This window comes from Palaemon carinicauda, chromosome 14, assembly GCF_036898095.1.
Source record: "Palaemon carinicauda isolate YSFRI2023 chromosome 14, ASM3689809v2, whole genome shotgun sequence".
Taxonomy (NCBI): Eukaryota; Metazoa; Arthropoda; class Malacostraca; order Decapoda; family Palaemonidae; genus Palaemon; species Palaemon carinicauda.
This window is the reverse complement of record NC_090738.1, coordinates 14,227,210-14,255,104: the sequence shown is the minus strand read 5'-3', so window position 1 is coordinate 14,255,104 and position 27,895 is coordinate 14,227,210. Positions and strand designations below refer to the sequence as shown.

The 27,895-nt window shown below is 46.1% G+C and overlaps 1 protein-coding gene across 1 annotated transcript in view; it reads right to left on the bottom strand.

Moving 5' to 3' along the window:
• Positions 1-21,710, bottom strand: part of LOC137653436 (DNA repair protein RAD51 homolog 4-like) — a 177,739-nt gene extending 156,029 nt beyond the window's left edge. Inside the window, exon 1 of the mRNA XM_068386829.1 lies at positions 21,493-21,710. Coding sequence (XP_068242930.1) covers positions 21,493-21,633 — 141 coding nt within the window. The 5' untranslated portion in view covers positions 21,634-21,710. The remainder of the gene's footprint in view (positions 1-21,492) is intronic.
• Between the last annotated feature and the right edge of the window lie 6,185 nt (positions 21,711-27,895).

Below are 27,895 nucleotides of genomic sequence, written 5' to 3'. Positions count from 1 at the left end.
GCTGTAGGGCGACGTGACGGGGGAGGGTCTGAAGACAGGACGAGATGAATGTCCTTGAGTCCGGGCTGAAGAGGTATACTGGTGACTCTCCCCCCATGTCCTCCTTGTGTTCCCAAATCGGCTGCAACTGAGGACAAACTGCAGCTGTTCCCAGCGCTAACCTCTCGATTCCTTACTGGCAAGAAAGAGAAGGTCTTGGGACATCAGACACAGAATGGAGACTCGAAATCTTGAATGAATCGGACCGAAGGGCCCGGACCCTCAGATTCTGAGTCTAGCCAACAACTCAGGAGCGAGCCTGAATGTTGCCTTCCCTTCTTCCTTAGAAAGGGGGGAGTAGTAAGAGACCAAGAAGATTGCTTACACACTGGTCGTGGCCAGAGTGAGCAGAAGACCCAAGGCGGAATACAATCCGAGGCCTGTCGTAAAAGGGTCTTGAGAAGATCTCTTAAAGGACTAAAAAGTCCGAGCCATGCTCCAAGTTGGAGGTCTTCCTCCGACTAGGGCAGGGACGATCGTAGCTTTGCATGAGCGAGGATAGATCCAGCGGGCAGGAAAAAGTTATTCCTTTAAGCCTGAAGGTCAGGGAAAGGCTGAGCGACAGGCTTCATTGCCGAGAGCGGAAAGGAGTTTCCTCCCGCCAAAAGGCAATAAGACCATTATTGCTGGAGAAGAGGCCTCAAGGGAAGAGGTATATCTCCCACAGCACCAACCACCTTAGACTCTTCACTTTGCCTGGGAGACCCCTGTGGATGACTATCGCAGATGACACGACCTCCGTACCGCGACTGTAGCGGGTTGTCTCTTCTAGAGGAGGAAGCGTAGTGTCTCCAGGCATGAAGCCGAAGCGACGCCCCGGTTCGGGAGAGATGTCGCAGTGTGGTTGCTTGAGTAGTCTGCGCCGTGGGAGAAGCTCTCCCGGGAGTTCCGTCAGGGGAAGCAGAGGGTCCAGAAACCGTTCTGCGCGTAGTCCCAGTGGAGCTCTCCCATTGAAAGGTTGACAGACAACCTGGTCTTGTTGAGGCCCATTGTCCGCAGACAAAAAGGAGGGAAGACGCAGGCGTCGAAGTTGTCCCACCATCACCGGAATGCATCTTGCCAGTGTCTCGGGGTCTGAGACTGGGGGGAAGACTAGCGGAAGCTTGAGGTTCCAAGCTGTCGCGATCAGGTCCCCCAGACCAGCACTTGCTGGTTACCCAAGGTCAAAGACCCATAGGTACACTCTCTCTATGAGGCTCTGCTCGGATAGTCTGAGAGAAACATTCCCCTGCCTGGAATGAGAGAGCCGATGGTGGTATTGAGAGAATCTCAATCATCCCGGTATCTCTACTGCAAGATGTGAAGGTGTGAAAATGCGTCCCCTGCTGGTTAGAATGAAGTCGACGCGCAACGGGGAGACTCGCCAAGAGCTGTAGGATCTGAAGAGGGGCCAGACTAAGGCCCCTAAGCCTGCCTGAATGATGGAGAGGTATCCTTCAGGTCTTGACCATAGGCCTGGACCGGAACATGCCCCCCCCCCCCCCCTTTCCTTTGACGAGTCCGAGAACCGCATCAAGAATGTGGGGAAAGGACGAGAATATCCACTACCATCAAGAGGCTCCATAGGTCAACACCCATTGCAGGTCTAATAGTTCCGCTGGTCCCATAGGGCCAGGGAGTCCGGTTAAACATTGCCTGAAGCCACCGGAACTTGGATCGCCCCACATGGAACTTATCCTGAGGCGACCGTTCGGACTATAGACGGGTCAATGAGGAAAGAAGAACTAGGAAACGTTCCAAGGTAGGGCTGAAAGCTCTGCTTGACTGAGAACAGGTACTGCGACTCTACTCAGTCTTGCCACAGTCAACCGAAGGGAAGGCTCGGAGGATGTGGTAACAGAATCTGGCGTCCCCAGGTGGTCACCCATCCAAGTACCGACGTTGCTTAACCTCGCTGGATGGACGAGAAGCGGGGTTTCCAATGTGGTAAGGCGGTTGACTCAATATCATGGCCAGATACTCCAGATGTTGAGGCAGAGGAAGAGAAGGCTCCAAGCAAAATACCATGAGCCCACACTCATGGTAAGCATCCGGAAGCTTGTCCCGGCGCTGAAGAAGGTCGAAACCCGAGCCTACCGGAGTTGACCAGCCCTTCAAACAGCAGAGGAGGCGGAAGCATGCACCTGAGCGGCCAAGAGGAAGGCAGGGAGAGTTCTCTGGGGAAACAAACCTGCTATGCCACGGCGGGATAGCCACACTGCATCATAAGCAGGAATACTTGCAGTCTAGGCTGAATTCGACGAGCACCCTGGAAGATGGATGGAAAGGAAACTGAAAGTACCCGTCCTTCCGATCCAGGGTTTAAGGCGTCCTGTCGCCTCGTTACCAGTCTGATCGATTCTGCTGGCCAAAGTTTGTTCGACAAACTTGATCGGGGCTGAGAGGTCGACTATGGACATCCCCTCTCAGATCCTTCCTTACAAGAAAGGATCGACTGAGGGGGCCGGGGGTGAAGCCGTCGATGATCCTAAGGAAGACCTTCGCCTAAGGTATGGATCATTCTGCCCAACCGGGCAACTCTGCTGACGCTATGGCATAGAGGTTCAGAAACACTGAATTCGCTGACAGAGACGGCAGGCGCGATATCCTTGGCTACTCACAGAGAATATGCGGGAATGGGCATCGGGAAGCTGTCATTCGGATGAGTAACCTTAAGCATCCTCCCAGCGAAAAACCTGCAATCCTAGAGTTCGTGAACTCCTTTTAGGACTATGCCCCCCCCGGGGGAGTCTCCCGTGCCATCTGTTCCTGACAGGAGAAAACTGCAATTGGACACCTTGTCCCAGTTGTCGTAGCCGATAACTTAGGCCGACGTGGTTGAAAGAAAAGGCGCTGGAGCCCTGCAGAGTCTGGAAGAAAGCGCCTTGGAGGAGTGAAACCGGAAGTTAATTTACTCCGCACAGCAGCTGTCTAAGTCTCTGTCCTTAGGCACAAACAAACTCTTCTCAAGGATGGAAGGGTGTCTGAGGTCGTCGACCTCCACAGATGAGTCGTCGACCTCCACAGATGAGACACCCGAAGGAAGCCCTCAGTCAGCGCGTCCAGATGGTACAACACCGAGCTTGTCCGCAAGTTAGATACTTAACGACGAAAGGCCAAGGTGCCTGAGCTCGAGAGGAGGAAAGTACCCTTGATCTTCCTGTAGCTTCCTTGAACCAAACCTCGGGCCATAACCGAGGAGGGAAAGAACCTGGTAAGCTCCCAGAGGAAGAGGTGAGCAGTCACCCCTTCGGCTTAGCTGAATGACGAGCCATAAAGTTTTAACGAGGGTTTCCTACCCCACCGCTAATTAGCGGGGGGGGGGGGGGGGGTAGCTAGCTACCCCTCCCCCTCACACACACCCGGTGATTAGGAAGGGGTAAGTCCCCTGCCATACTGGCTTTGGCTTGCCCGGGGTCCCCGAACCCGAGTTCATAGGGCAACTCAAGGGTTGGGGCCCCTGCGCCTCACAGGCAGCTGAGAGACTGCTGCGGCCTACGTAAGTTGTGTGTGACGGTGAGCGGTGACACGTCCTAGGAAGTTGACCTGGAGTTCTTTAGATGGAAATCTAGGCTAGGAGTTACCCAATACCACCTCGTCAGGGTATGGGAACATGACAGTATTACAACTTAATACTAGGAACACAAGGAAGCATGGCTTACCTGCAGAGGTTCGAGGTCAGCTGTGCAAAGGACCCAGGATGCTGTTTTTCTCCAAGGGAGGAGAGGATGAAGAAAAGAAAAGGGCCAGACAGATCTTTTCATTCACACAGACTAAAATGGGTAACGATGCCCTCAACCTTCTGCTACTTGTCCAATTAGGAGCCTGAGGTTAGACCAGCTGTTGTGCAGCCACCACAGGGCCGATAGAGAACGTATCGAGCCTCCTGTGTGTCACGTCTTGCAGGTAGTGGGCCTTGAAGGTGGTCTGACGCTTCCACACCCCAGCTTGCAGGACCTGCGTCACCGAAAAGTTCTTTTTGAAGGCCAGGGACGTAGCTACGCCCCTGACATCATGCGCCCTAGGGCGCCGTGACGGAGGAGGGTCAGAACTCAAGGCCAGATGGATTACCTTGCGGATCCAGGCCGAAATGGTATTCCTGGTGACCCTCCTCTTCGTTTCCCAAACAAAGCTCGCTCCTGGGGGCGAACTGCAGCTGTTCTTTCAAGATACAACCACAGACTCCTGACTGGGCACAGTAGGAGATGGTCTGGGTCATCTGTTACAGAACGAAGACTCGAAACCTGGAAAGAGTCGAACCTAGGGTCCGGCACTCCCGGGTTCTGAGTCTTAGCAACAAACTCAGGGACGAAGCTGAACGTTACCTCCCCCCATCCCCTTGAATGGCGACGTCGTAGGAGAGACTATGAAGTTCGCTGACTCGCTTGGCCGAGGCCAAAGCTAGCAGGAACACCGTCTTCCAGGTAAGGTGGCGATCAGAAGCCTGGCGTAATGGTTCGTAGGGAGGCCTCTTAAGAGACCTGAGGACTCGAACCACGTTCCAAGGAGGAGGTCTCACTTCCGACTGAGGGCAGGTAAGTTCATAACTCCGTATGAGAAGAGACAGTTCCAGCGAGGAGGAAATGTCCATTCCTTTGAGCCTGAAGGCAAGACTTAAGGCTGAGCGATAGCCTTTCACTGCCGAGACTGAAAAGCGCATTTCTTCCCACAGATACACAAGGAACTCCGCTATTGCTGGTAAAGTGGCATCGAGGGGAGAGATACCCCTTCCACGACACCAACCACAGAAAACTCGCCACTTCACCTGGTAGACTCCTGCGGATGACTTGCGCAGGAGGCCAGATATCCTTTCCGCAACCTGTTGTGAAAATCCTCTCTCTGTGAGGAGATGCTGGATAGTCTCCAGGCGTGAAGCCGAAGCGAAGCTACGGCTTAATGGAAGATGTTGGAGTGTGGTTGTTAGAGTAGCTCGTGAAGTGGAGGGAGCTCCCTCGGGATCTCCGTGAGGAGCTGCAGAAGGTCCGGAAACCACTCTGCGTGATGCCATAGCGGCGCTATCAAGGTCATCGAGAGATTGACCGATGTTCTGGTCTTGTTGAGGACCCTCCTCATCAGACAGAACGGGGGAAAGGCGTACACGTCGACGTTGTCCCACCGTTGTTGGAAGGCATCTAGCCATAGAGCCTTGGGGTCCGGGACTGGGGAGCAGTACAGCGGAAGATTGGTGTTCAACGCAGTAGCAAACAGGTCCACTGTCGGGGAACCCCACAAAGTCAGGACTTTGTTGGCTATCTGAGGATCCAAAGACCACTCGGTACTCACTATCTGCGTCGCTCTGCTCAGACTGTCGGCAGCACATTCCTCTTGCCTGGAATGAAGCGAGCCGCAAGTGATATCGAGTGGACTTCGGACCATCTCAGGATCTCTACTGCAAGATGGGATAGCTGTTCCGAAAAGGTACCTCCCTGTTTGTTGATGTAAGCCACGACTGTGGTGTTGTCGCTCATCACCACCACCGAGTGGCCCGCCAGGACTTGGAGGAACTTCTGAAGAGCCAGGAAAATGGCCTTCATCTCTAGCAGGTTTATGTGAAGGTACTTTTCTGATTCTGACCACAGGCCTGAGATCCTGTGGTTCAGAACGTGGGCCCCCCACCCTTTGTTTGATGCGTACGAAAACAGCATCAAATCCGGGGAAGGGACGAGAAGATCCACTCCCTTTCGTAGGTTCTCGTCCGCCACCCACCACTCGAGATCCGCTCGTTCCGCAGATCCCATGGAGATCAGGATGTCCGGGGACTTGAGTCGCCACTGATGGGATCTCATTCTGAGGTGACTGTTGGGAACGAGACGGGTCAGAGAGGAGAGGTGGCCGAGGAGACGAAGCCACGATTGGGCTGGGAGTTCTTCCCGATTGAGGAAAGGCTTCGCAACCTTCCTCAGCCTTGCTATCCTTTCGTCTGATGGGAAGGCCTTGTGGAGATTGGTGTCTATGATCATGCCTAGATATACCAGTCTCTGAGAGGGCTGCAGAGAGGACTTCTCGAGGTTTACCACGATCCCCAGATCCTGGCAAACTTCGAGGAGCCTGTTTCGGTGGTGAAGAAGGGACGCCTCCGAGTCTGCCAGGATCAGCCAGTCGTCCAGATAACGAAGGAGACGGATGCCGATCCTGTGAGCCCATGAAGAGATGACGGTGAAGACTCTGGTGAACACCTGAGGAGCTGTGGAGAGACCGAAACACAGCACCTTGAACTGGTAGATCTTGTTGTCTAGGCAAAATCTCAGGTACTTCATTGAAGACTAATGGATTGGGATCTGGAAGTACGCGTCCTTCAGATCCAGCGTGCACATGAAGTCTCGTGGTTTCACTGCAAGCCTGACCGTGTCTGCCGTCTCCATGCTGAACGGAGTCTGCTTGACAAACCCGTTCAGGGTCGAGAGGTCGATGACTGGTCTCCAGCCTCCAGACGCCTTTTTCACAAGAAAGAGTCGACTGTAGAAGCCTGGGGACCCGCTCACGACCTCCTGGAGAGCGTCTTTCTCCAACATGGTCTGGACTTCGGCCCGGAGGGCCTGCCCTTTTGCCGATCCCATGGCAAAAGAGCTCAACGACACTGGATTCGCTGTCAGGGGAGGTAGAGATGCTGTGAACGGGACGCGATACCCTAGAGAGATCACGGAGATCGTCCAGGCATCCGCCCCTAGTTGCTGCCACCTTGCTGCGCAACTCTGAAGGCATCCCCCCACTGGTGGACATGCAGGGGGATTGCCAACCCTAGAGCTTACGGCCTCGGCCGGTACCTCTAGGGTTTTTGCCTCCCCTGGAGGACTTCTTGCCCCTCCTGCTCTTGGCAGGAAAGGGCTTAGACACCTTGGGCTTCGCTGCTACGGTCGTCTTCTTTGTGTCCTTGGCAGGACGGGGCTGCTGGACTGCCAGAGGCTTGTAGGGGCTCGATGTCAGGGCTATGGATGAGGGAATCCTGGTTGGATTTCCTCCACCTCTCGGCAGTGAGCTCCACGTCCTTAGGCTCAAACAGGCTCTTACCGAGAACGGAAGAGTGTCTGAGCCTGCTAGACTCCACGCTGGGAACCTTATGGTGGAACCTCTCGGCCACAGCGTCCCGGCGCTTGAGGATCGTGTTGGCCCACAAGCTCGAGTCTTGGTGGGACAGAAACTCAATGGTCCCAGTGCCCGAGAGGAGGAAGGTTTCCAGCGCCTTCCTGGTGCTTTCCTTGGAGAGGTCCTCGGACCGTACCAGGATGCCCAGAGACCCCAGCCAGATGTCGAGCCACAAAGTGGCCTGCATGGCGCACTTGATGACCTTCTCCTGGCTCTGGATCTAAGTGGCTGAGAAGGACACGTGCCGGTTGGAGTGTCTCCCAAGAGGAACTCCCATGTGAGTTCTTCCACGGAGTGATGCAAGGGAAGACTCAGCGAAGACTCCTCAAGGATCTCAAAGTACCTCCTCTGATGGACTCGAGGAGGAGGGAGGAGCTTATTCCCGGCACTCGATCTGATGGAGGAGGCAAGCTCCGCGAGCTGGCCCTCGATCTTGTCTCTGGCACTCTTCATCCCTTGGGACCAGGGCAAAGCTGCACTGGCCCTAGAGGGTTTCTGAGTGCCATAGACGCGATCCAGAACCGTGTCCTTCCCTTCACAAGGTGGGACCTCAGGGTCTGGGATCCCATTAAGGTTCCTCATGAGGGTCAGGACTTGCCAGAACGCATGTTCTGACTCCTGGTGCTCTCCTCCTAACAGACTTGCAGCGAAGTCTCCCGTCCCCAGGGGCTCTTCCTGGGGAGACACGTGGGCATCCTCGACGGCCCTAGGCTGTTCCTGCCTGATCCTAGCTGACGATTTGGGAATCGTCTTAGAGTCCTAGGCGGGATACAGGTCTCTAGAAGCGAAGGAGGCAAGTCCTTCTCCACCTCGGGACGAGGCGACCTCTCGGGAAGAGGAGGAACCTCCTCCATTGGTGCGATGGGGGAGTATTCCTGCTCGACCGACTCTCCTGAGGAGGGGTACTCCTCCTCCGCAGGGGAGGGCAATAAGGTCTGAGGGGGAGTAGGAGCCTTGCGTAAGGATCTGCGCGGGGACAGCGTAGGCCTCTGAGGAGGATCCACGGGAGAGACTCCTTTCTTCCTCTTCAGGGGGGAGGAAGCTGCCGCTGGCTCGCGACCCGAATCAGAGAGGGCTGGCTTAATCGCCCGCACAAGAGCTCTGAGTAGGGTGTCGAACCAGGGATGCTGTCTGACACTCCCTCTGGAGGGAAGGGGATCGAGGGATCCCTAGGAGGAGTCGACAAACGAGGGTTCGCCTGCAGGGCTGAACGAGAAGAATCCCTAGACCTGTCCGGGGAGCGCTCCCCCTCTGTCGGCGATCGCGCTGGGGCTTGTGTATCAGGACCGGAGCAGGGTCGCGCGTGGATGGGTAGCGCGATGCTGGAAAATCGCGCATGCGCGCACCCCGCGTGGGCGGGGGCGGGCGTGCAGGTGGATGGTCAGGAGCGATGGCGCACTGGCGACAGAGTGGGCGCGTGAGCACGGGGGCGACAGAACGGGCGCGTGAGCGCGGGGGCGCACAGCAGCTTCGATAGGGAACATGGTCGCGAGAGCGCGTAGGCAATGGTGTAGGCGTGTGGCAATCAGGAGCTGGAACAGGAGGCCGAACGCGCGGGCGCACAGCGACCTGATCAGGCTCCGAAGGGCGCGAGATAACGGGACCCGCCTGAGCGCGTGTCCGGGAGAACCGGCCGAGGGCGCGATAGCGCTGGAACAGGGTCGCGAGCGGCCTGGGGGCGAGAGGTTTGGCGTCGGTCGGGAAGGACCGGTCTACTCGCCTGTGGGTGCGCTAGTTGTGCTGGCGATCGTGGGCGCGCATAGCGCACATCAGGAACAGGTCGCACCGGGGTTCGATGCTTTGGAGGTTGCGCAGTGCGAGCCACGTGAGGACGCTCTGGAGTTAGTTAGGCAACCATTGTTGTCTTAAATACAGGCATGGGGCGTGTAGCAGGAACAGGGCGCGATATTGGAGCGCCGCGCGCGATCGTGTCTGTAGCAGACTCGCACGGCTCCAGAGGCGCCTGTGTGCTGACTTGGCAACCTCTGGGGCGACGCGTGGTCGCGTTGGAGAGCGCGTGGGCGCTGGTGCAGGAACTGCGCGCGGACGCGCATCGCGAACCTCCCTCGAATCGCGAGCCTCCCTAGGTGGGCGCGATGGGTCCAAGGCAACACGTGGGTGTGTTGGAGTGCGCGTGAGCGCTGGAGCTGGAACCGCGCTGGGACGCGTATCGCGTCTATCCCCCGAGGGGCGCGACGAGTCCACAGGAACCTGAGGGCGCCTGTGCGCCAACTCAGGAACCTCCTGGACCACGCGCGATGAATCAGGTACTGGGGGGCGTCGAGGCGCTGAAGGGCGCGTGGGCGTAGGAGGCCGCTGGGGCATTGGCGAACGCGTAGGCGCCATATCAGCAACTGGCCGCGTGTGCGCAAGTGAGCGCGGCGGTGCTATATCAGGAGCAGGGCGCGTCTGCGCAGTTAGGCGCTTGCGCACTACCTCAGGAACAGCTGGAGGGCGACGGGGCGCCCCTGGGCGTGGGCGCGCAGGGGAACCCTGGCGCGAAACAGGAACAGCGGCGCGAACGCCTAAAAGTGAGCGCCGAGGCGCTATGTCAGGAACATCAGGAACGACAGCAGGAGGGTGCGCAGGCGGAGCATTACGTTTAGGGGCGAGAGGCGCAGTTTTGCGCTCAAGTCCCTGAGACCCCAAAGGGCCTGGAGACTGCGCAGTGGCAGTCTCAGGAGGCGCGTAAAGCGCATCAGCAGCTTTGGACGTAGAAGGTCTGGGCGACAGTTCACCTTGTCCCGAAGGACGACCATCCTCCGAAGGGGATCGCGAACGAGCCTTCCGCCGTATACGCCCACGAGGGGCCGTGGGATCAACAGGCTGACCATCAATGGGCCTCCGAAGAGGCATTTCTACCAGAGAACTCCCCCAGCGGGAGTCTCAACGGAAGGAGAGACCGTAGGACTAAGCGCCGCCCTCGAAGTAAGTTCGGAGGGGGAGACAGAGCCTTCCGCTACTGCAGCCACAGGAACGGGTGTTTGGCCAGACCCACAGGATGTTTCCGAAACAACAACGTCAACCACAGACAGAGGATCTATCTCCGCTGAAGTTGACGATTATTCGGCGGCCGCACCCCGTTTGATCATGTCAAACAGGACTTCCTTGGAGGGCGAACCCTGCAGCCCCAAGAAAGTCCAAAGCTGAAAAAGATCATTATTAGAAACAAATACCTCCTCCGAGGGGGTAGGGGCAGCCGCCTCGCTATGGGAGGCAACGACCTCTCCCTCACCACGGGATCGGTTAATGACATCAACAACATTACGGTCTACGCTACCACTCGCCGGCCTCTTGGAAGAGGCCGCCCGAGCGGGAGCTTCGGAGGAGGAAAGGGCGGCGGAAGAAGAAGACCTGGGATTTTCTCTTTTCCGAGAAGCCTCGGAAGGAGAAAGATCCCTTTTAGCCTTCTTCTTACCTCGCCGGGCAAACCTCTCCCACTGGGAGGTAGACCACTCCCTACACTCAATGCACAAATTAGACCTATCACACTGTTGGCCCCTACACTGAGGGCATAAGGAGTGAGGATCCATTTCCACGGCCGACATAACGGTCCCACAAGGGCGGCCGGGAAGTCCAGGGCACGTACGCATAAGGAGTAATAGAGGCCAACTTCACACACACACTGAAAAGAAAAAGCAAACAAAATTATGGCAGTCATCAGAGAGGAGAGCGCTGACAGGTCTGTCGTCTCTCCGAGCCAAAAGTAAAGTGAGCTAATCACCGGTGTGTGTGAGGGGGAGGGGCAGCTGGCTAACCCCCCCCCCCCCACTAACTGGCGGTGGGGTAGGAAACCCTCGTTAAAACTTTATGGCTCGTCATTGAGCTAAGCCAAAGTAATTACCCCATGTAAATAGCGTGGTTTGTATTCAGTTACAGAACAAACAAATATTGATACAAACACACTCATGTGCATATGCGCAAATACACACACGCAGGAGGAGACACGATCGGCGAGGAGGTAGAGATAGTGACTGCGATAACGTACCGTAACTTACACTACGGAACTTTAATCTAACTTAGCTTATTTATTTATTTTTTTTTTTTTATTTCAGATTTTTTACATTTTTTTTTCTTTTAATTTTTAATTTTCTTCACTTTCAGTGACGAGTTACGGTACGTTATTGCAGTCACCATCTCTACCTCCTCCCCTACCCTCTGTCTCTTGCTGCGTAGCAATCTTACACCTGTGTGTGTGTGTTTGTGCATACGCACACGAGTGTGTTTGTATCAATATTTGTTTTAGTTAATAATGGAATTCAGATTAGCTGGTATTACTTTCTTAGTTACATTTAATTGTTTTTCAACTTGTTGATGCTATTAAAAATCATACGTACTGTAAACACATTTTTGTGTAATCTCTCTCTCTCTCTCTCTCTCTCTCTCTCTCTCTCTCTCTCTCTCTCTCTCTCGGGAAAAAATAATAGACGTCTCTAACACTATAACAGCGAAGAAGAACGAGAGAGAGAGAGAGAGAGAGAGAGAGAGAGAGAGAGAGAGGAGAGAGAGAGAGAGAGAGAGAGAGAGGGAGAGAGAGAGTGAGAGAGAGAGAGAGAGAGAGAGAGAGAGAGAGAGAGAGAGAGAGATTTTATTTAAAATGATATTTTAATTATAAAATAAATTTTTGAATATACTTACCCGGTGAATATATAATAGCTGCAACTCTGTTGCTCGACAGACACATACATAAAAAACTCGCCAGCGATCGCTATACAGGTTGCGGGTTGTGCCCACCAGCGCCAACTGTCGGCCAGATACCACTCTCGATGTAAACAAAACCTCAATTTCTTCTCATCCCACTGCGTCTCTATTGGGGAGGAAGGGAGGGTCGTTTAATTTATATATTCACTGGGTAAGTATATTCAAAAATTTATTTTATAATTAAAATATCATTTTTAAATATTTAACTTAGCCGGTGAATATATAATAGCTGATTCACACTCAAGGTGGTGGGTAGAGACCAGAGTTAATTATGTTTACAGCGTATAAGCTAAGAGTTTTTTCATTTTGGCAGTTATCAATATAACGAAACCAAAATAAATAGGTACCTGGTGAGGAAGTTGACTTAGACGATTACTCTGCCTTGTAAGTCTGTCTTCCTCACGGAGCCCAGCGATCCTCTTAGGATGCTGACAGACTCCCAGGAGCTGAAGTATCAAGGGCTGCAACCCATACAACAGGACCTCATCAAACCCCTAATCTGGGCGCTCTCAAGAAATGACTTTGACCACCCGCCAAATCAATCAGGATGCGAAAGGCTTCTTAGCCTTCCGAACAACCCATAAAAAAATATTAAAAACATTTCAAGAGACAGATTAAAAGGATATTGGAATTATGGAAGTGTAGTGGTAGAACCCTCACCCACTACTGCACTCGCTGCAACGAATGGACCCAGTGTGTAGCAGTCCTCGTAAAGAGTCTGGACATCTTTTAAGTAAAATGACGCGAACACTGACTTGTTTCTCCAAGAAGTCGCGTCCATAATACTTTGCAGAGATTTATTTTGCTTGAAGGCCACGGAGGTTGCTATATCTGTAACTTCGTGCGTCTTAACCTTAAGCAAACATCGGTCTTTCTCATTCAAGTGAGAATGAGCTTCTCGTATTAAAAAAATCTGATAAAATATGACAAAGAATTCTTTGACATAGGCAATGAAGGTCTCTTAACTGAGCACCATAATGCCTCAGATTTCCCTCGTAATGACTTAGTACGAGTTAAATCGAACTTAAGAGCTCTAACAGGACATAATACTCTTTCCAGTTCTTTGCCTACGATCTCTGATAATCAAGGAATATCAAAAGATTTACGCCAAGGACGAGAAGGCAGTTCATTTTTGGCCAGGAAACCAAGTTGAAGTGAACAAGTGGCTTTTTTCTGTAGAAAAGCCGATGTTCTTACTGAAGGCATGAAGTTCACTGACCCTTTTAGCTGAAGCCAAGCACACTAGGAAAAGTGTCTTGAGGGTGAGATCCTTCAGGGAGGCTGAATGTAATGGCTCAAACCTGTCTGACATGAGGAACCTTAGGACCACGTCTAAGTTCCATCCAGGAGTTGCCAAACGACGTTCCTTAGAGGTCTCGACAGACTTAAGGAGATCTTGGAGATCTTTATTGTTGGAAAGATCTAAGCCTCTATGTCGAAAGACCGAAGCCAACATGCTCTTGTAGCCCTTAATCGTGGGAGCTGAAAGGGAGCGAACCTTTCTCAGATGTAAAAGAAAATCTGCGATTTGGGCTACAGAGGTACTGGACGAGGACACAGATGCTGACTTGCACCAGTCTCGAAAGACTTCCCACTTCGACTGGTATACTCTAATGGTAGAAGCTCTCCTAGCTCTTGCAATCGCACTGACTGCCTCCTTCGAAAAACCTCTAGCTCTTGAGAGTCTTTCGATAGTGTGAAGAAAGTCAGACGAAGAGCGGGGAGGCTTTGATGGACTTCTTTACGTGGCTGACGTAACAGATCTACCCTTAGAGGAAGACTTCTTGGAAAGTCTACCAGCCATTGAAGTACCTCGGTGAACCACTCTCGCGGGCCAGAGGGTAGCAACCAACGTCAACCTTGTCCCTACGTGAGAGGCGAACTTCTGCAGTACCTTGTTGACTATCTTGAATGGTGGGAATGCATATAAGTCCATAAAAGACCAATCCAGTAGAAACGCGTCTATGTAAATTGCTTCTGTATCTAGGACTGGAGAGCAAAAGATTGGTAACCTTTTGGTCAACGAGGAGGCAAAGAGGTCTATGGTTGGTTGACCCCAAGAAGCCCAAAGACTCTTGCCCACGTCCTTGTGGAGGGTCCATTCCGTGGGTATCACCTGACCCCTCCGACTGAGACAGTCTGCCAAGACGTTCAAGTCCCCCTGGATGAATCTCGTCAACAGGGAGATGCCTCGAATTCTAGACCATAAGAGAAGGTCCCTTGCGATCTCGAGCAGCGTGAAGGAGTGTGTGCCTCCTTGCTTGGAGATGTACGCCAAAGTTGTGGTGTTGTCTGAGTTGACCTCTACCACTTAGAGTCGAAGACGCTTCCTAATATCATCAAGGCCAAGTGGACTGCTAATAGCTCCTTGCCGTTAATGTGCATGCTCTTCTGACTTGAGGTCCACAGACCTGAGCATTCCCGACCGTCCAGGGTCGCACCCAACCCAAACCCGACGCGTCTGAGGACAACACGTGGTTTGGGTTCTTGACTGCTAGGGATAGTCCCTCTCTCAGACTGATATTGCTGTCCCACCATTTCAGGCATGCCTTTATTGGTTCGGAGACTGGGAATGATACCGTCTCTAATGTCTTGTCCTAGTTCCAGTGAGAGGCTAGATGGAACCGGAGAGGCAGAAGGGGTAGTCTCCCTAGTGAGACAAACTGCTCCAGGGATGAGAGAGTCCCTACGAGACTGTTCCAACTTCTGACTGAATAAACGTTTTCTTTTCAGCATTAGTTGGACTTCGAGCAGGGCTTGACTGCGAATCTCCATCCCCAAAAATAGAATAATCTGGAATGGGATCAGTTGGGACTTTTAGGTTGACCACAAGTCCCAACTCCCTGGCTAGACTCAACGTCCAATGTAGATCCTGCAGACAGCGAAGGCTGGACGATGCTCTGAGAAGCCAGTCGTCCAAGTACAGGGAGGTTCGGATCCCCGATAGCTCGAAAACTGGTACCCCACATTCCTGTAAACAAACCTCAGAAACGGTTGGGAATCCGGGTGTATAGGAATGTGGAAGTATGCCTCCTGAAGGTCGAGAGAGACCATCCAGTCGCCTTCCATAAATGCTGTCAAGACAGCCTGGTAGACTTCATCGTGAAGTTTGTCTTGACAATGAACACATTGAGCGCACTTGCCTCTTACGTACTCCTGCAGTGAACATGGCTGCCAAATCATGGAGCCATCCCTGAGGGACTTGTTCCTGCAGAGAACGTGGCTGTCAGATCATTGGAGCCATCCCTGAAAGCCTAGTTTATGCATGACATAATTGTACAGCAAAACTTCAAAGGCTCGAAAACAGCTGTGAAGTTGACCTGTAAAATCTTGGAGCGTCTCATGGCCAGGCGCCAGGGAGAGTCTATGAGGTTTGAGAAGTCTATCTGGGCAGATGCAGGAACTCCCAAGCCGAGAACTTCTCTAGTGTCATATCAGACTCTCGCTCTATAAGCCAGTTTAAAAGAAGGGAAAGCAAAGGCTGTATCCCCCAAACTCCTCCTGGTGATAAACCAGTCGCCTAGCAAACGTAAAGCTCTCTAGGAGAGCGAGAGAGCACTAGCTTATAAAACAACGGCTTCGAAGTAGCTAGGCCTAGTGTAAGCTCTGACGTTTAGGCGAACGAGGAGCAGCAGTTACAAAAAGATCCGGACAAAGATCCTTAAAAACCAGCATGATTTATTTAAAGTCCATAGAGGGCTAAGCAGCTTTAGGCTCCTCTCCGTCTGACAGAGTCCTCAAGGGAATATCAGTAGGAGGGGGAACAGCCACTTCCTCAACTGAAGGAACCTTGTCCGATAATAGCTGAGTCTCAAGCAAGGGAGAGACCTACCGTGGTGGCAATGCTTAACAAGCAGAGTTCACACGCACTGGTGCATTAGTAGCGGACCAGGACGCAACGTCATGTAACTGCTTGACAGTCTGTGAACTGTCAACAACAACAGGTGCGAGAAACCAGGACGCAACGTAATGTAATTGCTTGACAGTCTGTGAACTGTCAACAACAACAGGTGCGTGAGGACGCACAGCGTCCACTCGAGACTGCTTTGACCGCCTAGACTGAGCAGTCAAAACAACTCTAGAATGCGGAGGTTGACGCTCAGCGTCAAAACAAGTCAACTCCGATTGTTAGCGAACGTCCTGAACGTCAACAGGAGCATCAGCAAGTGGCCTAACGTCCAAATGTGACTGAAAATCCACACGAGACCGCATCGAGTGTGGTTCTAAACAACCTGACTGACGTGACTTAGCTACGCCAACGTCAACAGGACGCACAAAGGAACGTTAGGGTGGCTGAAAGCCAGGATCTCGATGAGATAAACGGCTAGGCTCAACGGACTTATCGGCAGAATAGTCTTCCATAAGGGAGGCAAGCTTATTCTGCATATCTTGCCGTACAACCCATTTAGGATCAACGGAAATGGTTGCGGTAAGAGACGAGGGTAACGTCTGTGACCGCAAAACCTTGCCAACAAAAAAGACTCTCGGAGTCTGTGTTACGCTTTTGTTAGGCGGCGAGCAGTTTTCCGATGACTGCATAGGGTCAGAGCTGTCCTAATGGCTACAACCAGGACGCTGGACCTGTCCTGAAAGGACTGACTTTCGCTTAAGGGCCTCGAAACCTTGTTTCAGGTTTCTTATGCGAAAAGCCTTCGGATGACGAGGAGAAAATTGTCTCTCTGGCCTTATGGTAGGGGAGATCTTGGTGAGATACACCCGATACCATAGAGGGAACGTCTGTTCGCTGATCAAGGCCTCTCAAACCCATAAGTCGTACGACATTACTTCTCCCCTGGGCTTGGGAGCTTGCAAGAGGTCCCGGACTAGGTGAACGACAGGCACGAACAGACGAACCCTCGGTCGCAACACTGTAACACTTTGCGCAATATCACTTTATCACTACGATTTTCTGTTTTGCACTTATTTCACTGAAATCGAAACTTTTACTGATTTCTACCTGAAGCACGCAATTCTACCCTCATCAAAAGGTCGTAATTGCGAAATCAGTCGTATAATGCAAGCACATTAATACCAGCAAAAAACAGTAAACATCTTTTAAGATAAAAAATTCAGTGGCTGGGGAAGAGACTAAACACTAGTTCATTCAAAACTACGTTTTCAATCTCTCACCGTACATTGCCTGGGGACGAGAATAAAACTAAAAACGTTTTATCCTTTCTCCCCGTACAGAGACTAGGGACGAGAGTAACTCGAGAACAACGTTACCCACTTGAACGGAACGTTTTCTCTCCTCTCTCTCCCTCCGTCTCTATCTCTCTCTCTCTCTCTCTCTTGATTTCGCACCTAAGAGAAGAGCCCAATTACGTTTCGTCAAAAAAACATGTTATTTGACCAAAGGAAAAAACTGAAAGGTTTTTCAATTAAAAAGTTCCTTTAAAATAGAATTTAAAACATTTAAGCAAGCTTTGAAAGAAGAATGAACAAAACGTCAGAATCGATTTACTCTTTCTGCAAAGTGAAACCGTGATACTCTCTCTCTCTATCGTAACGATAGAGCGCAAACTGCGTAGCATAAATAAACTAAACGTTAGTTCATCTTTGAAAACAGTACGAAGACTATTCAAAGAAAATCTTTCATAAAATTTCTATTAAAAAATATTCATTTAAAAAGTTTTAAATCATTAGCTCTTTAAAAGCTATTTACGATTGAAAGGGCTCAACGTTGTTTAACTTCGGTTTCCAAGTTAGGACCGCCTACTCTCAGGAAAGGTCGCATATAAACAAATCATTAAAATTAATTTCTATGTTTATTATAAATGGAAAGTTAATTGAAGAGGCCTAATAAAGGCGGTGAGATATAAAATATAAAGAGGAAAATCTATAATTAATTTATAACGTGATAAGATAATTGCTAAAAGCCTAAACACACTTCCGTCTAAGGGAAGGGTCGGCCATTTAAAAGTCAAAGAAAGTCCATACTCTCTTTGTCATCAAAAATTAAATCTATCCAAAAACGAGTTCAAGATTTAAGATGAAGATAAAACACCTGCACTGCAAAAGCTCAAACCAAAATGAAGTACTTCACCAAATATGTTGAGAAAACTCCAGGTTCTACAGCGAGTAAAAGTACGTCTTGTCGACACGTCAACAGAGAAGAAATTGAGGTTTTGTTTACATCGAGAGTGGTATCTGGCCGACAGTTGGCGCTGGTGGGCACACCCGCAACCTGTATAGCGATCGCTGGCGAGTTTTTTATGTATGTCTGTCGAGCAACAGAGTTGCAGCTATTATATATTCACCGGCTAAGTTAAATATTTAAAAGAATATGTTAATGCTATGTTTAGAGAGAAACAGAAAAAGAGAGAAGATTTTTTTTAAAAGAGCTTGTTAATGCTATCTTGGTTTTCTTTGCTTCACTTTTTTCTTTCTTTCTGTTCATCACGCTGGCCCTTCTCACAAATGATCGTTGCCAACAATCTCATTGTCCTTTATCCCTATCAACAAAAGGAGTTCTATCTCTTCCAAGCTATTGCTACGATGTCTTGTAATAATGGTGATCCCCTTCGATGGTTTATCTGCTTTAATGGCTGCCTTCTGCTTGATGATCGTCGAGATCATAGGCCTATTCCGGCCATATTGTTTAGCCATATCACTCACATGCACACTGCTCTCATGTTTTTCTATAATTTCTTGCTTCAATTCTAATGAAAGAATTGCCTTCTTCCGTTTCTCACCACTACCTGTACTGGAACTTAGCTTCTTAGGCACCATGATTATAGGTAAAATCAAAAAGGAAATGTGAGAAAAGGAAGAAAATAAGCACTGTTAATAACAGACTAAACAGAGGACAATCACACGATACACACAAGAACAGAGAACAGAGCACTCGACACTCAATGGCGTCCCTCTTATGTACTGCCATCTACCGGCGTAAACAAGATCTACATCGTATGTTGGAGCATTACTTCGGGTGTCGAGACAGAAATTTGGTCGAATTTTACTTCGTATGTTGGAAAATTCGTATATTAGGACAATCGTATGTAGAGATTCCACTGTACTTGCCAGGGGGAGCCTTCAGAACACCTATGACCTCCGCACAAAGGGCATAGGGAGTGAGGATCCACCTCCGGTGGTGACATGAATGTGCCACAAGATTTTGGGGGAATCCCGGGACACTTCCTCATAATAGAGGACATCACATCTAATAAGAAAAAGAAAAAGTTAATCAAAAACACACTAAAGAAAGGCTAGTCTGCCAGCCAAACAAAAGCAGGAGCAGCGGTGTTACCACTGCGACAGCTAGAATTCGATTGAAGGTATTCAGTAGCTACCGACCGGCAGTCCCCCACCCCTAACAGGTGGATAACTACCATTCCGGTCGTTAAAGACCTTGTTAAGGTTTTCTGCCGTGTTTTCCAGCTCGCGCTAGAATATCTCCTATAGTAAAGAATGAGGGTTTGTATCTAGTGTAGGAACAAACATGTATTAGTTCTATATCAGGTTAAACAAGGGAAATGGTTTTACCTGCAGACAGAGGCGGCCAATTTGTAGAGGACCGTAGAGGCTGTTCCCCAAGCAAGGGAAAGATGAATGAAAGAAAGAGCCAGTCATCCTTAAATATTCATCCAAGACTAATTCCGGGTAACCTCTGCCCTCATCTATCTGCTACTTGTCCATCTAGGAGCCTGAGGTATTTAAACCACTTGTTCTACAGTCACCACAGAACCAATGGAGAACACCTCCACGTTCCTGTGGGTCACGTCATTCAGGTAGTGGGCAATGAAGGTCTTCTAATGCTTCCACACACCTGCTTGTAAGACCTGCACCACATAATAGTTTGTCCTGAATGCTAGGGACGTGCTTATATCCCTAACGTCATGAGTTCTGGGTCGCCTCGTCAGTGGAGAAAGATCGGGATTCAATGCTTGGTCTATGACTTTGTGAATCGAAGCAGGGATGGTGTTCTTCGTAATCCTTCTCTGACCTACCACGAGCTGACATAAGTGCTGAACCTTGAAGGCGAGTTGCTGCTGGTCTTTTGAGATAGTACCTCAAACTCCTCACTGGACACACTAACAGTTATCTGGATCATCAGTTGCATTATGACGACTCCCAATCCGTAAGGGCCCGAATCTAGAATCTGCTACTATGTACCAGAATTTGAGTCCTGGCGATAAACTCAGGGATGAAACCTAGCTATTTTCCCTGATGGAGCCCCTGGGCTTACAGAATCTTGCTTTTCCAACTAGGGTTGTACCTTAGCAAATAATAATAATAATAATAATTACCTCCACTCCTCCCATTGAATGGGAGACGTCGTAGGAAAGACCATAAAGTTCGCTAACTCTCTTGCCCAAAGCAAGTAAGAAAAACGTCTTCAAAGTAAAGTACTGTATAATGCGGGTCATTGACAGGTTTACGGATGATCTCATCTTGTTGAGCACCCTTCTAATCAAACGGAATGGGGGAAAGGCATAGACGTCAATATTGTCTCACCGTTATTGGAATGAATCTTGCAGAGAGCCTGGGGATGAGGGACTGGTGAACAGTAGAGTGGGAACCTACTGTTCACGGACATCGTGAACAGACCCTACTGTCGGGGAAACCTACAGTGTCAGGAGTTTGTTGGCTACTGGAGGATTCAAAGACCAGTAGGAGCCCACTATCTGAGTTGCTCTGCTCAGATTGTTCACTAGCAAATTCCTTTTGCCGGGAAAGAAGCAAGCTGATAGGGAGACCGAGTTGTCTTCTGCCCATATTAGCATCTCCACGGCTAGATGGCAAAGGGGCTGTGAAAAGATATCACCTTGCTTGTTTACGTAAGCCACTACCATGGTGTTGTTGGTCATCAACACCACCGAGTGACCTGCCAGGAACTGACGGAACTGATGAAAGACTAGGAAAGCTGCCCTCATCTCTAGGAGACTTCTATGCTTGTATTTCTCGGACTCTGATCAGATCCCTGAGGCCATGTGGTGCTGCATGTAGGTACCCCATCCTTCTCTTGATATATCTGAAAAGAGCATCAATTCGGGGGGGGGGGGGGGGCAAGAAGATTGATCTCTTGGCAGAGATTCTCATCTGCCACCCACCATCTCGAGTCCGCCCGCTGCTTGGGTCCCATCGGGACCAGCGTATCCTTAGAGTCCTTGTGTTGGACTCATCTGAATTTCAGCTGCCACTGTAGAGATCAAATTCACAGGCGACTGTTCCGAACTAGATAGACCAGGGATGATAGATGACCTATGAGACATAGCCACTTCTGGGCTGGGAGAGCGTCTTATGAGGAATGATGGATGCAAGGACGACTTTGGGATTTATTACAATCCCCAGAGCGCGGTAAATTTCGAGGAGTCTGTCTCAGAGTTGAAGAAGGGTCACTACCAGAGTCTGCTAGAATCAGCCAATCGTCCAGGTAACTTAGGAGACAGATGTCGATTCTGTGGGACCAGGTTGACATTAGGGTTAAAACTCATGAAGACTTGAGCTGTTGTTGAAATGGCTCCCTATTTTCTATGCAAAAACTGAATATATCTGACTGTTCTTTTGCTGTAATGAAATCAATGAGAAATGTCTTAGCCTAAGACAAATTTACCATGTTCTTACTTCCTTATCATAGAAGCAATTTACAACGAGATACATCCTTGGCTTTGCCCATCGATTGCTGCAAATTTTGTAATGGAAGAAATCATTGAAGTTTAATTAAATTCTAATAAGATCTTACCGTACCTTGTAACTTATACCAGTTTCTTGGGCCATGTCCTCTGGGTCTCTCTCCATAAACGTTAGCATATTGATAACGCCAGCTGACTTCAATTTAAACAGAACATCTTCAGTTAAAGCAGGAATTAACCCAGGACGAAGCCTCATTTTAATGACACCGAGTTCTCCAGTTTCAAATTGAGAGATCCAGATTCCAACTTTCAAGTTCAGGTTCAGGGATCAGGTTGTGGGACGAGGCATCGTATCCTTTGCAACGGCGCCTCCAAAGTTTCTCTTCTTTTACGGTTTTGTCCTTTACTCCACATCAGGTTTGATATTTCTTTTTTTCTTTTCTATATTTGTTTCACTAAATAAAAAACAATCCTACTATTTTCTTTAGGTCTTCCTCGTATGGATGTTGTAGCTCAATTAATCAATTCCTTTCTTTTCTATATTCTAGGCAAAACAAAAAATATATCAAATCTTCCTCGTCATTTTCACAAAAATTCCAGTTTAAATTCCCCCTCCCCCCCCCCTTTGTGTCTATTTATAATATTTAGTTTTAACGTATTACTTCTTGATCTAAAAAATATCACTGAAGCAAATGTATTGCCATAAAATAACTCTTCTTTAATTTCGTCCACGTTCTATATATTTCTAAGCTCACATTACTTTCTATTTCTTCTTTCCACTTTTCAGTATCCCACTTTCTGGTTTCCGATTTTATTTCTGCCTTGTTCATTCTTCTTATCTGCCTTATGCCTATACTTAATTCTTCTAAGTATTTTGTAGATTGTTTCCACACTGTGATTGTGTTCCGCACTGGGTACACTACTAGAAGCGCAAGGCACTCCAATCTGCAGAAAATTCATTCTCATTAATTACTTCCTACACAGACAACACAGCTTACATACTTTTACTTCTAACTTCAAGGGCCTGTCTTATATATCCGGCAACGTCTTTAGTTTGCGCTTCCAAATTCTCTAATTTTATGCAATTGCTTCTAAATCTTATTAATTTATAACAGCAAAACGTATTCTCCGTAGTATCATCTGTCCCACTAAACAACAAACAAAGCCTGCCCTATCCTTATCATTCCTCTTTCTATAATTTTTTTTTATATTTCTATCATAGTCAACCTTGTTTACATAACTAATACTGCTTCCCTGGTGTTAGGTTCTATGTAGTTTCTTCTGCCAATACTAATCAAAACCTCAATTTGGTCATCTCTGCTTTCTTTTCTTCTATTTTTCATTTAATTTCATTTGCCACCCACTTTACTTTTTATTTTTTATGAGTTCTTGCTTTTTTATTTCTTAAATTTTGATATTATAAGCTATATATATATATATATATATATATATATATATATATATATATATATATATATATATATATATATATATATATATATATATATATATATATATATATATATTGCATATTTCTATAGTTTTTCTCTTGCTTAAGGGTGTGAAGAATTTTCTTCACTCTTCTTCTTTTAATCGTATTTTTAGCTCTTCTACTAATACTATAGCTACCCCTTAAACATTCTCTCCTACATCTAGTTTTCTTTAACGAAACGTAGGGAGGACTAACCTAAACTTGTTGACAGTGGCGCACGCCATGCTCGTGACGTCACAGCGTAGATACGCACGTTAGAGGGCCTTAGTTGTAACCCCGGCGTATGTTGGTTCTTTCCTTAAACTACATGGGTCGAGATTAAAATTCCTAAACTACATTTTTATATAAATTCCAATACTGCTGAATTAATGCATCTTATATTTCTCAATACCAATTAAGGTTTGTTAATTTTAAGATGTATGCCCATCGTACCAGTCCATTGCTAGTTAATCATTTTAAATATTAATTTTTAGCAAGCCAGAATAGGTAGGATTATTGTATATATAACCTCCCTCAGAGCAGCAAGATTTATCTGAGTATTTAGTACAAAATCCTGCCTCCTCTGCACTCCTTTCAACAATATATTGCCCTGTCCTTAAGTCCCGATATGGCAACCCAAATGGATTACCATGCGCATCATGACCGTCACTTGTTTGGCAAGGTGAAGCCAGGTGATCTCTTCGACCGTAGTGTCGACCACATTCTACGAGGAGCTGCCCTGGCCTGCTGACCTGCCTGGTCATTGAACCCGGCCAATTCTGGCTCACCCCACTCTCTCTTCCAAAACGTGTCTCACCAACGAGTCCTGTTGCTGCCGGTCGGAGAGATTGAGAAGAGGTCCCTGGTGTACCTAGTTGCAGCCACAGTGAGAATTCTTGGGGTGAGCCAGGCAAGAGTGCAGCGTGCCAATTAGTGCAACAACCAGGTCAACAGCTATCTCGGGCATAGGACTAAACTTCAAAGGAGTGCAGGTACTACATCAATGGCCATTTAGTTTTCCCCCATTTTTTATTAGCTTAGACTAATTTTAACCTGATAGGGTACCTGGCTAATTACACTATTCGGACTGTGTGCGGTGGGATTGTGTGTATATATTTTTTTCTATACAATTTTTTGCGTTTTGAGATTAACATAGTCTCTGGGTCACGTGGGCCACGTGCCAGACCCCATTTGGATTTTTATTATTGTAGACCACGTGTCTAACTAACTAATTTTCATCATTTTGAATTGCTTTCTTTTTATACCATTTTTTGCCTTTGTTAAGATGTCCGTTTCTTTCATGTAAATTTGTGAAATAAATCAATATTAGGTTAATTAAACCTCTTTAGTATTTTTGCTCCCTCATTTATTTTAATGTGTGAAATGAATAGTTGTTCACGGGACAAAGTACCCAATATTTAAAGAGAAAACCTAAGTAAGTCTATAGGTGGTAACAGCGAGGAACTTTGCATTAATATATTTGCTTCGAAGGTAAAGATCCTTATCTTTAAACTTTTAAACTACTTTACATCACTGCTCCCATTTTGGATTTTGTCTACCTTACATTAACGTAAAATAACTGTCCAGCATTTCATTGGGGTAGCTGGGACGGAGCCGGAACAGAGCCTGAGAATGAAATGACTATAGACCTGACAAAGCTAGAGTAGGCCATAATTTATTCTCAATCCTACGTGTGGAGTGCTTAGGCCTCTGGACAGTAAAATTTCCCTTTTGTAGGTGAGTGATGGTTTGTGAATTGTGACAGTAAAGTATTAGCAGGGTGTTTGTGCCCCGAGAGTAAGTGCTCATATCCTCCCCTGTTGAACTTTGTGTAACTGTTATAAGGAGACTTTCCCGGACTAAGTTCCCACTCAGAACGTAACCGTTAAAAAATTCTCCACAAAGGGTACACTCGGGAACACTATTTTATCCTATAATTCTTCCTCTTGTTTTGTCAATTTTTTTTTATATATAATCAATATAGGCAATATCCATTTCAATTTTGTAACTGTTCTTAAAGTATTTTAGTTTTCCTTATTTCCTCCCCTCATTGGCTAATTTCCCTGTTGGACCCCCTGGATTTATAGGGTTGTAACTTAGCAAGTAATAATAATAATAATAATAATAATAATAATAATAATAATAATAATAATAATAATAATAATAATAATTCCCCATATTTGATCTTCCAATATTGCCTTAACTAGTCGTCTGAAAAAGCCTTATGTTTTTATACTTTATTCTATTTACAATTGGTCATATTCCTTTTTCTGCTATCAACCCTCAATAAGGTATGGCAGCAACCTGTTCAAATATTCCTTTCACAATTTTGTACTGCATACTCTTCTGTCTCTTCTGTCTCATATAGGTTTTTCCCAGTTTAGGTCACGATGTTCGGCAGCGAAATTTTTCCTTATACCGTCACACCTTTAGGTGTTTTTTTATTCTATTGTTTTTACTTGTTTTCTACATTTGGTGTAACGTACATGTATATATATATATATATATATATATATATATATATATATATATATATATATATATATATATATATAATATATATATATATATATATATATATAAATATATATATATATATATATATATATATATATATATATATATATATATATATATATATATATATATATATATATATATATATATAAATATAGATATATATATATATATATATATATATATATATATATATATATATATATATATATATATATATATATATATATAAATATATATATATATATATATATATATATATATATATATATATATATATATATATATATATATATATATATATATATATATATATAAATATAGATATATATATATATATATATATATATATATATATATATATATATATATATATATAAATATATATATATATATATATATATATATATATATATATATATATATATATATATATATATATATATATATATATATATATATATATATATAGATATATATATATATATATATATATATATATATATATATATATATATATATATATATATATATAGATATAGATATAGATATAGATATATATATATATATATATATATATATATATATATATATATATATATATATATATATATATATATATATATATATATATATATCTTTTTTTTCTCGTTTTTATTAAACCTTGAATAAAATATTCATATTTTCTTCTTCATTTGACAAATGCAATTCTTTCATTTTCTCTCTTCGCTGAGGACATGGTAAAAACGTAAAAAATGGACAATGTCTTCAATCTCAGCTTATTCTACTTTCTCTCTTGCAAGTCTTTTTTCTATAATTTCATTTTAAACAGTTAGTTCAAGCTCTGTACATACTAACTAAGCCTGCAAACAACAGAACTCTCATCCACAATGTACAGTAGGTTACTTGGTAAAGGTAACCTATGGCTTGCAGATTATCACTGCTCTGCTGCCAGTCATCTTAAAACTATAAATAGGTGTTAATATACAGTAGATAGATAAATATGTAAATAAAATAAAATGTATTACTAATATGCTGTATATACAAATGTGTGCTCGGTTGCAAGGAAAAGTGACTGACTTTTATTATTTCCTTTTCAATAAGCTGTCATATACTCAACCCTAGTTGGGCCTTCCTCTCGTCCTCCGACGTAATCATTGTGAATTATACACTTTTTTAACATCAATTATGCCTGTATTATTATACAGACACCTTTCCAAAACTATCTAACTCATTTGTTTGGTTATATAAATCTTTTAACCAAACCTTTTTTTATCTCCATTATTCCTATAATTTTTTAAAAATATTTTAACAATGTAAAAACTTATACCATTTGTCCTTCTTAATTCCTCATTCAAACTTCACGTATTTTGATTCTTTTCTCTTATCCCCTGTTATTCATTACATTTACCTCGAAATACCAATATGAATCGACCAGTTCCAGTATTCCGTCTCCTTTATTAACTTAGCTTTATAAACTTAAGCTTTTTCTCATGTCTACTCTCAACATTCGCCTTTTTTTCTCTCTACAAATCTCATTAACTTGTAGTTTCTCTTCGCAATCCACAAGCAATACTGTATTATCTACACACATCACTATTAAAGTATAATTTTATAGCCCACAAATTTGAACTTGTTTAACTTTATTTCGATTATATTTTACAAAACTTAACCAATAAAGGCAACCAAGTTTTGCATCTTTGCAGTTGCTTCAACTGTGAGTACTTTTAATTGTCACTGTCAACTTAGCTTTTACATTATACAGTACATCCTCAGGAACTCGATCAATTCTATCTTGAGTTTTTACTTGGACCTTGTAAGCCAAAGCACCATTTTTCCATTTATTTTCAAATTCTTCCAATAACTTGATTTACATACTATTGTCCAAGTCTAAAAACCTACTAATCATTTCTTCAATCATGTGGATTACCTTCCCAATTAAGATTTACTACACATCTCCCTTGTTATATTATAGAAAACTAGGCCACTATAAACAAACCTTTAACATTATACAGTGAGGCAATTATTCTCATTCATCACTCTGGACCTTTCCATTGGTATTGAACTAAAGTTATGCTTTAGGTCAAGTTAAGAATTTGGGTCATATGGACCACCAATGGGGCTGGGAAGTCAATTCAGCTCTGGTGATTTTTGGATTTTAGAATGGTCCAATGGCACAGTGCTGGAACAGGAAAGGCCATCCAGTTCTGAGGTACCATTGAGATTAAAAACTAGCCCTTTGCACTACGCTCCACACATCTGTAAAAGTTGAAAGAAGTAGAACTGCAGGGATGAAGTTAATAGTGCAGTGCCTGAAGTTAAACTCGCCTTACAAGCTCCCTTTGACGGTGTAATGGACGACCTTTAAGTTGCAGCTCACCAACCAACGAGGAAAATAGCCTGATAGGTTCCTCGCCACAAATTCACATTGGAGCCCCAGAGCAACCACCCTACCTGGACAATAGCTACCTGACAATTCCTTCAGTTGTGAACAATCTGGCTTCCTGTGGTAGTGTTTTTCAAGTTGAAT